Genomic DNA, 12,402 nt, shown 5'->3' with positions numbered 1-12,402 from the left:
AATGCCGCATATTAAAAGAAAATACTTGTAACAACAACAAACAAGACACACGCCATGACTTTATAAGTTTCATAACTTGATTTAGGGAAAACAGGGGGAAGGTGGTTTGATGGAAATTCAAGAGAATGAGCAAAACGGGAACATGTTGAAAGCCGGAGCCAACGTTTCGACAAGGGTACTTGAAACACCTTGAAGAAGGCAAGTCCACTTGTCGAAACGATGGCTCCTGCTTTCACTTCGTTCTCGTTTTGCTCATCGTAACTTGATCTAGTCATTCATAACCTACAGGAATAATATACGCTTCCGTATGGAAAACCAAAACTATATATGAACTCTGAAAGCAGAAGCACGGATACCGAATCATAATGAAACGTTATTTTTCTTGTCACACAGAAACTTACGAGGCGTGCTAGCACGCATGCATATTTTTTTTTTTTTGCGTGGAAAGAATTACAGCCCTATTACACCATATTCCTCTTGTCTCTGTGTGCCAGTGCTGTAGTGATTTCTATGCATGTTTACAAACATTACGAACACACAGCTGTTCTAATGTACCCCTCCCAGTCTGACCCCTCTCCTTCTAAAGAATACTGTCTTGCTTAGCAGCGCCTGACAACTACATATTTCACAATGGTCTGGCAAATTGCCGTCACACTTATTATGCACGGCCAGGTTGTGCTTTTCTAGACTGCTTATTAAACAACGTCCACTTTATTCAGTGTATTCCCGGCCCCAGCTCAAAGCAAATATTAATGAAGTTTTACTTTCCTTTGCTGAGGGAAAATTCGTCCTGGATGGATGTCGAACCCAAGACCAACGCCTTTGTTTCAAGTGTTCGTGTGCTTTCAGCAGTCGATTATTTCACCCTCACTCTGAAACTTCCTAGACTCTCAGTTAACTCGGATCTTAGAGCGACGGCTCCGGAAAGGCGTTTGTTCCGGAGTCCAACCACGGACCAGGACAAATTTTTCTGCAACTTCAAAGCTTTCGTTCTGAGAAATATGTATGGTTTTTCTTAGTAGCTTCGCTCTACCCTCATGTATACGATATTTTTTTTCTTTCATAAAGTTTCGTCCCATGACATCGAGGCCTCGCATTGCATAGCGAGCCCTCGTATCCGGGTGCACTGATGCCTTCAGGCAGCATCTGTGGGTTTATTAACCAGTTGGCTTCACCCAAAAAGATCACATGCACGTGACACCTACAACAAAAATGGATGTTCCACAGCCGCCGTCGAGGTCGTGAGGTGTGGCGCTGACTAACAATCGCAGGTTTAGTTCTAGTAGATAAACGTGAATACCCCAAAAAGTGTAGGGTAAAACGACGCCGCGGTAGTTCACTTGGTAAGAGCATCGCACGCGTAATGCGAAGATCTGGGTTCGTGGCCCACCTGCCGCCATTTGTTTTTTCATCCACTTTCATTTCCACTAATTTGTAATTTCTTTACTTCAAATAATAAGTACTGCAGTGAAGAGGAATGCCGGGCGATACAGCCACATCGCCAGTCGCCCGGGAGGCGCGAGCTCGAGATTGCCGGGACTGCTCTTATTGTGACGCTGCCAACGCTGCCTGCTGCTCGCTTGTCCTGTACTTTGTTCGCATTGGGTTTTGGTAGAGTTATGCGGTTTTCCCCACCCTGCAATTACGCAATCGAACTCTGCCGTCCCTCGTGCCTGACGACGCCAGCCAGACACCCCCACCAGTTTCACCCGCCATCTTATGTGCCGTTGCCCAGCGTCAGCGGGATCTTGACATATCCAGCGGCACCAATTAGAAACTCGTTGAGGGTTGGCTGGCACTGTGTGAAACAGCGAGCACCACCAACCAATGGGACGATCCCCAAATGCTCAACAACGCGATCTTCCATTTATTGGGCGTCGCCCAGCTGTTGCTTAAAAACTACGACGCCGATCTCCGCACGTGGTCTACCAGCATCGCGGAAGTTTTCAGCCGCCCTGGCGTGCGCAAGCTTCGTATTCAACAACGCCTACTAAGCTGACCCCAGCAAACTGCCGAAATGTTCGCCAGCTATATGGAGGACATCGTCGATTTCTGCCGGTGTGTCAACGCGACAAAGGCGGAGGCATTCAAGGTACGTCACATCATGAAAAGCTTTTCTGACGATACCTTTCATATGCTGCTGTCAAAAAGACCCTGGCGCCGTTTCTGAGACCATTGAGCTTTGCCAGAGTTTCGACGAGCTCTGCAGACAGCATCTTCTCAAGCGTCACCCAGCTGTGTCCGATAACACCCTCTCGAGCGTGTAAATTTACTGCTTGCTTTGCCATCTAAAGACGTTCGTCCGTGCTGAGGTCGCTCGTCAGTTTTCGCTGCTGTCCCAAACCGTGAAACCATCCTCGCCTTTTCCTGCCAACCTTCGCCAAGTCATACAGCAGCAAGTTTGTGCAGCTCTGCCTTCTGTCCGCGAGACTCCATCAGTGCCGCCTCCCGTTGCCTATACCGAGGTGAATGAACCTCTCAGCTATGCCGAAGCTATCGCATTGCCACCACCTCAGCCACGTGCGCCATTTCCATCAGCCGTGCCACTCACTCCGTTTCCCCAACGTACCCACACATCAGTGGCGTACTCCTTACAACGAGCCACTACATTTTGCGTGTGACCATATTGCATGATTCTGCCGCCGTAGCGCGACATCCTAGCGCTGTAGCTTCGACTACGATCCATATGTTTCACTGTACCCGTTGTCCTCGGCATCTCGGTACCCCGGCCAGGGATCTTGATACGCGGACCACCGCCCTCTTGCTGATCGCCGTTCGCCATCGCCTCAACGCCGCTCGCTTTCACCCTTGCATCGCCGTCCTTCTATGCCGGAAAGGGAAAACTAATCGCCGCAATTCCTTAGGCAGGAACTGCGTCACCCACGAAAAGTCCAAGGATTCTCCCTTCTTCGACTAATGTGATTGATGTATATGTGGACGGTGTCGCTGCACTCACCCTCATCGGCACTGGCGCCGAGGTTTCAGGTCTTAGTGTCAAACTTTGCCCTTTGCTCAGAAAGGCTACGACGCCAGTGTCAGACGTGTCACTTCGTAATGCACAGAAATGTTAAGGCGTGCAGACACGGACACAAGAGTGTCTGTGTCTGCACGCTTTAGCTCTTCTTTGCATTATGAATCCTTACCAACTAGCTAAGCTTTTTGTCGTTCGAAGTGTCACTTCGTACTGCCAGCACAGACCGCATCACGCCGGCGGCTGCATGCACTGCTCGCATTGTGATCAAAGGCCTCCTCTACATCGTCGAATTTTTAGCGCTAAGCTCTGTTACGTTTCGCCTACGACGCGCGGTATAGCCGGCGCGGATGCAATGGACGCCGGGGCTTCGTTCAAAACGGCGGACATTTTGGCCCGTTCGGAGCTGCCGCAAAGCCTCCCCGCCAAGCGCGTCCAGGCGTGTTTCAGTGCCACGTGTCTTCGTGTGTGCGTGTGTGTGTGTGTGCCCACGCTTGTCAAAGCGCGGCAGCCGGCGAGAGGAGCTCCCCAAGTGTGAAGCGAGGAGGTCTGTCCGGCGCCGGGCCGGCGGATGCGTCACTACACTCGTCCCAACGTGTCTCTCAGCTTGTCCGTGCCGCGCGTCACGTGGGCCTCTATCAGGCGTTCCCTCTTGCCCTCGACTCCGAGACTATAAAAGCAGCTGCCCCCGGACGCCGGGACAGAGGCTCCGATTTCTTCCGTTGAGTTACGTGCTCTCCCGTCTCTCCACTTCGGTCGACCTGACCGCCCGCTCTTTTGCGATGTTAGAATAAACCAGTTGTTCTGTTACCAGTCGACTCATGCTTTGCCGGGACCTTCGGATGCTTCCAGTTGTGCCCCAGGCCGCCAGGCCAACGCTACCCTTGGGGCTTGCGACCCAGTTGCAACAACTCGTGCCAGCGGTCCGATTGCAACAACGGGCGTCAGCGCCGAGATCCTAACAGCTCTTAATGTCATGATGTTATTTTTGGCTGGGATTTTCCACTAATAAGGCCGTCATCGACTTTTCTCGTGCTGAAGTGTAATTTCAAACGCTTTGAGACGTCCCGTTTCTTGACGCCTCGGGAAGCTAAAGTATTTGTTGCAGAAGACGTTGTAATTGCACCGCATTCCTCTGCCAATTTACCGTGGTGTCATGCAACATTGTTGCTGATACAAATGCCATTTTCACGCCATCTGCCAGTTTCCTTCATCGCAAATGCTCCCCGCTGCCTTTGGCTCTTTGAGAAGTCTGTGACTGCTGTCAGACTGTCAGAAGTCTGTCAACAGACTGCTCGTACTCAACAAATTGTCATGTCCCCTGACTTTGCTTAGTGGGGAATGCGTTGGCCACCTTCAGTATGTCGCTGCCGTTATTGAGATGCCAAATGGTTCCATCACCACTCAAGAGTCCACCGGAGTGACCTGGAAGCCCGCGCAACAGCCGACTTCAAACGATGTTCTAAATAGCTCCATCGCCAACCCATTGACTGTTTCCCTATGCGCCCAGCTACAATGCCCGTTGTTCTTTTCACTGGCGGCCTGTTTCCCTGGGCCGCATGTCATCAATTTGTTACCGCATCGACACGGGTGCCAATGTACCACTGCGACAAAGACCATACCGTGTGTCCGCGACACAGCGCGGTGTTATCGATGACGAAGAAGCCGATATCCTTAAGCGCGGCGTCATCCAGCTTTCGAATAGCCCCTGCTCAGCCCCAGTTCTTGTTAAGAAGTCTGATGGATCTTAACGTCGACTTAACAAAATCGCTCGCAAAGATGTTTACAATTTGCCGGAGAATTGGCGATGCCTTTGACTGCCTTTAAGGCGCAGAGTTGTTCTAGTCTATCGACTTACGCAGCGACGATTGACAAGTCACCATGGCGCCAAGTTTCACATCTAAAACGACCTTTGTCATGCCAGGTGTCCTTTACGGATTTCGCGTCATGCCCTTCGGGCTTTGCAGCGCCCCCGCGACATTGGAGTGTCTGAGGTACAAGCTTTTCCGTGGTCTCAAGTGGGAATCGTGCCTGTGCTGCTTCGATGATGCGGTTACTCTTCCACTCGAGATTTTCATAGATCTCTGTTGGCTAAAAGTATTGCAGTGCCTAACTGATGCCAGCCTTCAGCGCAACCTGAAGTAATGCCGATTTGGCACCAGTCAGCTCACCATCCTTGGCCATGCGGTATGTGAAGATGGTATCCTTCCCGACGCCGCCAAGTCTCATGCAGTTGCTGATATTTCCAAACCTTTCTCCGTAAAAGAACTTCGCAGCTTCCTCTGTTCTTACTTTCGTCGCTGCATTCAGAACTTTGCTTCCATCAACGGTCTCTTGAATTAGCTTCCACGGAGCGTCTCGCACAATTACGCCTGGTCGTCCGCCAGTGACAATGCCTTCCAAGAGTGGCGTCATCCACTAACCTCGCCGCCGATACTGCGTCACAATTCCCATCGAAGTACAAACCGACACCAGCGGTGTTAGACTCGGCGTTGTGCTTGCGCAGTGCAAGCCTGGCTTCGACGAGTACGCCATTGCATACGCAAGCCCCACCCTCACCAAAACAGAGATTAATTCAACAGAGACTAATCGACTCTTATTCCATCTTACCGAGCTTTTCGCCGTCAAGCTTCTCGCTTCGAGATGGGGTATGACATTCTCTATCGCTGGAGCTATCTGTCTGATGGCCGCAAGTGGCTGCTGGTCATACACCGACATCTTCGTGGTGAAATATGTTCTGCCTATCACGCTGACCCACAGACTGCGCATGCGTGTGTCTTGAAAACGTACGCCCAACTTCGCTCCAGGTTTTACTCGCATGGCGCGCTCACCATCGTATACAAATACATTCGAACGTACCCTCAGTTCCAACGCCGCATGGTTCCTGTTCAGCATGTCTCTTGTCCACTCCAGCCAATTCCGTGCCCTGCCAGGCCCTTCGACCGCACAGGCATTAATGTGTACGGACCACTTCTGAACATGGCTTGCGGAAACCGCTGCACAGTCGTTGCCATCGATAATCTGACACGATACGCAGAAACAGCCGCTCAGCCTGCTGTCACAACCCGTAATATGGCATCCTTCCTTCTGCGAAACTTCATTCTCCGTCACGGCGCGCCTCGCGAACTTTTGAGCGATAGAGGGCGTCTTCCTCTCCGAAGTCGTAAACGCGCTCCTTGCTGAATGTCACATCGTTCATCGCACCACCAGCGCCTACCATCCTCAATATAATGGTTTCACGGTAAGATTTAACCAGACTTTTGGCGACAGGTTCCTCAAGTACATCGTCTCTGATCACATTGAATGACACATTATTTTGGTGGTCATGATGTACGCCTGCAACGCTATGGCACAGGCGACCACAGGTTTCCCCATACTTTTTCTTGTATGGCCTCGAACCTTCTACCACACAAGACACCATTATTCCGCACCGACGCGACTCATCTGAATGCCGACCCATCTCGAGCTTCCCGCCACGCCGAGGAATGCCGTCAGTTCGCCCGCCCGCTCCGCCACAACCGTTGATCATTGGCTCAAAAATTTTCGACGTGATCATGACCACACGCCTTGTCACTTTCTTCCAGACTCCCTTGTATGGCTTTGGGTTCGAGCTGTCCCTGCTGGCCTCTCCTTCAAGCTTGTCCCTAGATATCAAGGTCCCTACCGTGTCCGAGCGCAGACATCGCCTGTGAACTATATCGTCGAGCCTGTCCCGCCATCTGCGGGCCAACGCTGTCATGGTCGCGAAACCGTCCACGTACAGGGCCTTAAGCCGTATCACGACCCACTCATAATATGTTAACCATGAGTTCCAAGGATGGTTCCTTTTCCGATTGGGGGAGGGGTGATTGTAGTGAAGAAGAATGCCCGGCGCTGCCGCCTCACCGCCAGTCGTCGGAGGCGCGAGCTCGAGGTCGCCAGGGGCTACTCCGGCTTATATGCTACCAACGCTGCTTGCTGCTCTCTTGTCCTGTCCTTTGTCAGGATTAGAGTACACGTAATTTCCCCTATGCTGTCCTTAATGTCTGTTTGTTGGCTTCTTATGATATGACTAATAAAAATCGGGCCTTCAGTTTCCTTTCTTCTCGTTCAATACATAGCGAGGCATCGAATCCGGAGGCATTCTTGCCTTCAGATAGCATGTAATTATTAACCACTTGCCTTCATCCAAAAAGATCACGTACACGTGACGCCTACGACAAAATACCATGCTTCACATCCGCCTTCAAAGCCGTGAGGTGTGGCGCTGGCTAACACTCCCAGGTTTATTTTTAGTAGATACACATAAATACCTTAGAAAGTGGATGGGAAAGTTGCGCCGCGGTAGCTCAATTGGTAAGCGCATCGTACACGTACTGTGAAGACGTGGGTTTGCGCCCCATATAAAGTCAGTTGTTTTTTCATTCACTTTCAATTCCAATAATTTATCATCACCATCATTATCAGCCTGGTTACGCCCACTGCATGGCAAAAGCCTCTCCCATACTTCTCCAACTACCCTGGTCATGTACTAATCGTGGCCATGCCTTCCCTGCAAACTTCTTAATCTCATCCGCCCACCTCACCTTCTTCCGCCCCCTGATACGCTTCCCGTCCCTTGGAATCCAGTCCGTAACCCTTAATGACCATCGGTTATCTTCCCTCCTCATTACATGTCCTGCCCATGCCCATTTCTTTTTCTTGATTTCAACTAAGATGTCATTCACTCGAGTTTGTTCCCTCACCCAATGTGCTCTTTTCTTATCCCTTGACGTTACACCTATCATTCTTCTTTCCATAGCTCGTTGCGTCGTCCTCAACTTAAGTAGAACCCTTTTCGTAAGCCTCCAGGTTTCTGCCCCGTACGTCAGTGCTGGTAAGACACAGCTGTTATACACTTTTCTCTTGAGGGATAATGGCAACCTGCTGTTCATGATCTGAGAATACCTGCCAAACGCACCCCAGCCCATTCTTATTCTTCTGATTATTTCAGTCTCATGATCCGGATCCGCGGTCACTACCTGCCCTAAGTAGATGTATTGCCTTACCACTTCCAGTGCCTCGCTACCTATCGTAAACTGCTGTTCTGTTCCGAGGCTGTTAAACATTACTTTAATTTTCCGCAGATTAATTTTTAGACCCACTCTTCTGCTTTACCTCTCCAAGTCAGTGAGCATGCATTGCAATTGGTCCCCTGAGTTACTAAGCAAGGCAATATCATCAGCGAATCGCAAGTTACTAAGGTATTCTCCATTAACTCTTATCCCCAATTCTCCCCAATCCAGGTCTCTGAATACCTCCTGTAAACACGCTGTGAATAACATTTGAGAGATCGTATCTCCCTGCCTGACGCCTTTCTTTATTGGGATTTTGTTCCTTTCTTTTTGGAGGACTATGGTGGCTGTGGAGCCGCTATAGATATCTTTCAGTATTTTTAAATACGGCTCGTCTACACCCTGATTCCGTAATGCCTCCATGACTGCTGAGATTTCGACTGAATCAAACAATTTCTCGTAATCATTGAAAGCTATATATAAGGGTTGGTTGTATTCCGCACATTTCTCTATCACCTGATTGATAGTGTGAATATGGTCTATTGTTGAGCTGCCTTTACGGAATCCTGCCTGGTCCTTTGGTTGACAGAAGTCAAAGGTGTTCCTGATTTTGTTTGCTATTACCTTAGTAAATACTTTGTAGGCAACGGACAATAAGCTGATCGGTCTATAATTTTTCAAGTCATTGGCGTCCCCTTTCTTATGGATTAGGATTATGTTAGCATTCTTCCAAGATTCCGGTACGGTCGAAGTCATCAGGCATTGCGTGGAAAGGGTGGTCAGTTTTTCTAGAACAATCTGCCCACCATCCTTCAACAAATCTGCTGTTACCTGATCGTCCCCAGCTGCCTTCCCTCTTTGCATTGCTCCCAAGGCTTTCTTTACTTCTTCCGGCGTTACTTGTGGGGTTTCAAATTCCTCTAGACTATTCTCTCTTCCATTATCGTCATGGGTGCCACTGGTACTGTATAAATCTCTGCCACTTGAGCTATCTCATCCATATTAGTAATGATGTTGCCGGCTTTGTCTCTTAGCGCATACATCTGATTCTTGCCAATTCCTAGTTTCTTTACTGCTTTTAGGCTTCCTCCGTTCCTCAGACTATGTTCAATTCTATCCATATTATACTTCCTTATGTCAGCTGTCTTACGCTTGTTGATTAACTTGGAAAGTTCTGCCAGTTCTATTCTTGCTGTAGGGTTAGAGGCTTTCATACATTGGCGTTTCTTGATCAGATCTTTCGTCTGCTGTGATAGCTTACTTGTATCCTGTCTAACGGAGTTACCACTGACTTCTATTGCACAGTCTTTAATGATGCCCATAAGGTTGTCGTTCATTGCTTCAGCACTAAGGTCGTCTTCCTGAGTTAAAGCCGAACACCTGTTCTGTAGCTTGATACGGAATTCCTATATTTTCCCTCTTACTGCTAACTCATTGATCGGCTTCCAATGTACCAGTTTCTTCCGTTCCCTCCTCAAGTCTAGGCTAATTCGGGTTCTTACCATCCTATTGTCACTGCAGCGTACCTCGGCGAGCTCGTGCACATCTTGTATGATGCCAAGGTTAGGGCAGAGGATGAAGTCTATTTCATTTCTAGTTTCGCCATTCGGGCTCCTACACGTCCACTTTCGGCTATCCCGCTTGCGGAAGTAGGTATTCATTATCCGCATATTATTCTGTTCTGCAAAGTCTACGAATAAGTCTCCCCTGTTATTCCTAGTGCCTATGCCATATTCCCCCACTGCCTTGTCTCCAGCCTGCGTCTTGCCTACCTTGGCATTGAATTCGCCCATCAGTATAGTGTATATTGTTTTGACTTTACCCATCGCCGATTCTAGGTCTTCATAGAAGCTTTCGACCTCCTGGTCATCATGACTAGATGTAGGGGCGTAGACCTGTACGAACTTCAATTTGTACCTCTTATTAAGTTTGACGACAAGACCTGCCACCATCTCGTTAATGCTATAGAATTCCTGTATGTCACCAGCTATATTCTAATTAATCAGGAAGCCGACTCCTAGTTCTCGTCTGTCAGCTAAGCCCGGTAGCACAGGACGTACCCCCTTTTTAGCATTGTATATGCTTCTTTTGTCCTCATAACTTCACTGAGCCCTATTATATCCCATTTACTGCCCTCTAATTCCTCCAATAGCACTGCTAGACTCGCATCACTACATAACGTTCTAGCGTTAAACGTTGTCAGGTTGAGATTCCAATGGCGGCCTGTCCGGATCCAGAGAAACTTAGCACCCTCTGCTGCGTCACAGGTCTGACCGCTGCCGTGGTCAGTTGCTTCGCAGCTGCTGGGGACTGCGGGCCGGTGTTTTATTGTATTCATATGGGAGGTTGTGGCCATGTACTGCACCAGGGTGGCCAATCGTGCTCTGGTGAGGGAGTGCGTTAGGGGTTCTGGTCACCGGGATCAGGGCGCACTCCAGGCCTGTTTATGCAATTTTCTCAACACGCGGATCTTTATTCTTTTTTTTATCCGGTGGAAAATTGCGCGGTGCCGGGATTCCAACCACGGTCCTCTTGCACGGGAGGCGGATGTTCTACTTTGATTTATTGATTCTTTATTGGTTTATCACATATGCATGTTATGGGAGGCGAAGGGAAAAGCCATTATAGGATGGCTCGAGGGAGTCCTTCCCCCCATACTGGCAGAGACAACAGCAGAGGCACACACGTTTTGTTCACATGGTCGTACACATTTACAAAACCATCATGCTCAGCACAACGTTGTCATAAACTTTAACAAAACCATAAAATTAAACACATTAGTTACTGTCCTACGTAGGGCATCATGCGTTAACATACTTAACTTCACCTCAGCATCGACGCCACACCTCTAAGCCACACCTACGCCAGCACCTCTACACCCTCTTAATTAATAATAATTAATTAATTATTTATACCTTAATTCAATCAGAAGTACAAGTAATTTCCCCTATGATTTTCTTATAGTCTTGGTTTGCTGGCTTCTTATGATAAAGGCGAAAACATATGGCAGTAAGGACCACGAAGATGGTCCTCAAGTCTTGAACAGCTACAAGTTCCCATTTCAGAATTTCGATGAACCAACATATTAATGCAAAGCACTGGCCACACGCAGAAAGATGTCTTACACATATTACTACGAGACTTGTTCTTTGCCTTAAGGTAGACAGGGTTGGCGAGAATGATACAAGATTGGGAACGTCTTGAAAGGACAAGCTTACTGCATAGCAAGGCTTTTGATATTTTGGAATTGTACCCGCATTGATGATGCCATTATGGAATGCCGCTATTGCTTCGAGCTGGCAAACAATAGCAGCATGAGACATCTTTTCGCTCGACGGCTGAACGCCGCTATTACGTGTGTGTACAAGAACCGAACCGCCTGTCCCCTTTTTCCGCCTTCAGCAGAACTGGTACGTACTGTACACAGCAGTTCTAGCGTCATGAAGTCGAAGCTGTGCCTTCGGCTGTTCTTTCCGCTGCCGACAAATGTTTCGCAGAGCTTCAGTTTTCTTTGCTTGCATCATCTAAGTTCTACAAATGTTATCGAAGTTGTTATCTAAATTTAGGGGTGGGAAAAACTATGAATGCAGTTGACAGGGGCGCTGGCACGGCGTTTGCAGGCATGATCGGTATTCCGAGCGCTAGCCTGGGCTGCTTCACGGGCGGCTACGTAGTTTCCAAGCTGAACCTGAGCTGCTCCAACATCATACGCATGTGCGTACTCATCTCGGTGATGAACTGGTTCGTATTCTACGCGCTGCTCATCGCCTGCCCCAACCAGCGCTTCGAGGGCATCGACATTGAGAAGAAGATGTGAGTGCTGCGGGTCCCTCTGCGAGCGCAGCTTGCGTGAGGGCCACTAATACTCGCGCACGTCTTTCCTGCGGCTACGAAGGGTAATTTACGGGAGGAGAAGCACACGCACGACAGCGCTCCTGAAAATAGTCTCGAGGTTTCGTTCTACGTCTTCAGTCTAGGATCGCCAATATCGTGCGCGTTTGTCTGAAGCAGCATTGGGACGGCATTTTCAACTCCTTGTTGCTCACGTGAATTGAACTTCATGGGCCTGCAAATCACTGAAAAATACTGGTAAGCCATGAACTGGCATTAATAATTTAATAATAAAAAAAGATTTTCTACGAACCGGGGGCCGAATTCACAAGGCTTTTAGTTTGAAAGTGCTATTATTGATTGGCTGGCCGTTTTTTTTTTCTAATAATATGCCCAGCATCAGGACTGGCGGAAATTTTCTCTTATGAACAGTTCTATCAGGGGCATTTTTTGGGGAATACGGGCTCTGTTCCCGTTTGGCTACCCAGGATGTGTATGCTTCGTGATCTCAGGGAAGAGGACATCGCGACGTTCATGCACACCCTTCGGCTCACTTGGTCGTCTGAT

General features: G+C 48.8%; 1 protein-coding gene across 1 annotated transcript in view; it reads left to right on the top strand.

Annotated features, from left to right (window-relative positions):
- LOC126518157 (solute carrier organic anion transporter family member 4A1-like) overlaps positions 1–11,821 on the top strand; it is a 67,059-nt gene extending 55,238 nt beyond the window's left edge. The window contains exon 8 of the mRNA XM_072285179.1: positions 11,625–11,821. Within this exon, the coding sequence (XP_072141280.1) occupies positions 11,625–11,821 (197 nt within the window). The remainder of the gene's footprint in view (positions 1–11,624) is intronic.
- Positions 11,822–12,402: the final 581 nt, after the last annotated feature.

The sequence above is a fragment of the Dermacentor andersoni genome, chromosome 11 (genome assembly GCF_023375885.2).
Source record: "Dermacentor andersoni chromosome 11, qqDerAnde1_hic_scaffold, whole genome shotgun sequence".
NCBI classification, from domain to species: Eukaryota; Metazoa; Arthropoda; class Arachnida; order Ixodida; family Ixodidae; genus Dermacentor; species Dermacentor andersoni.
This window is presented reverse-complemented; position numbering and strand designations above follow the sequence as displayed.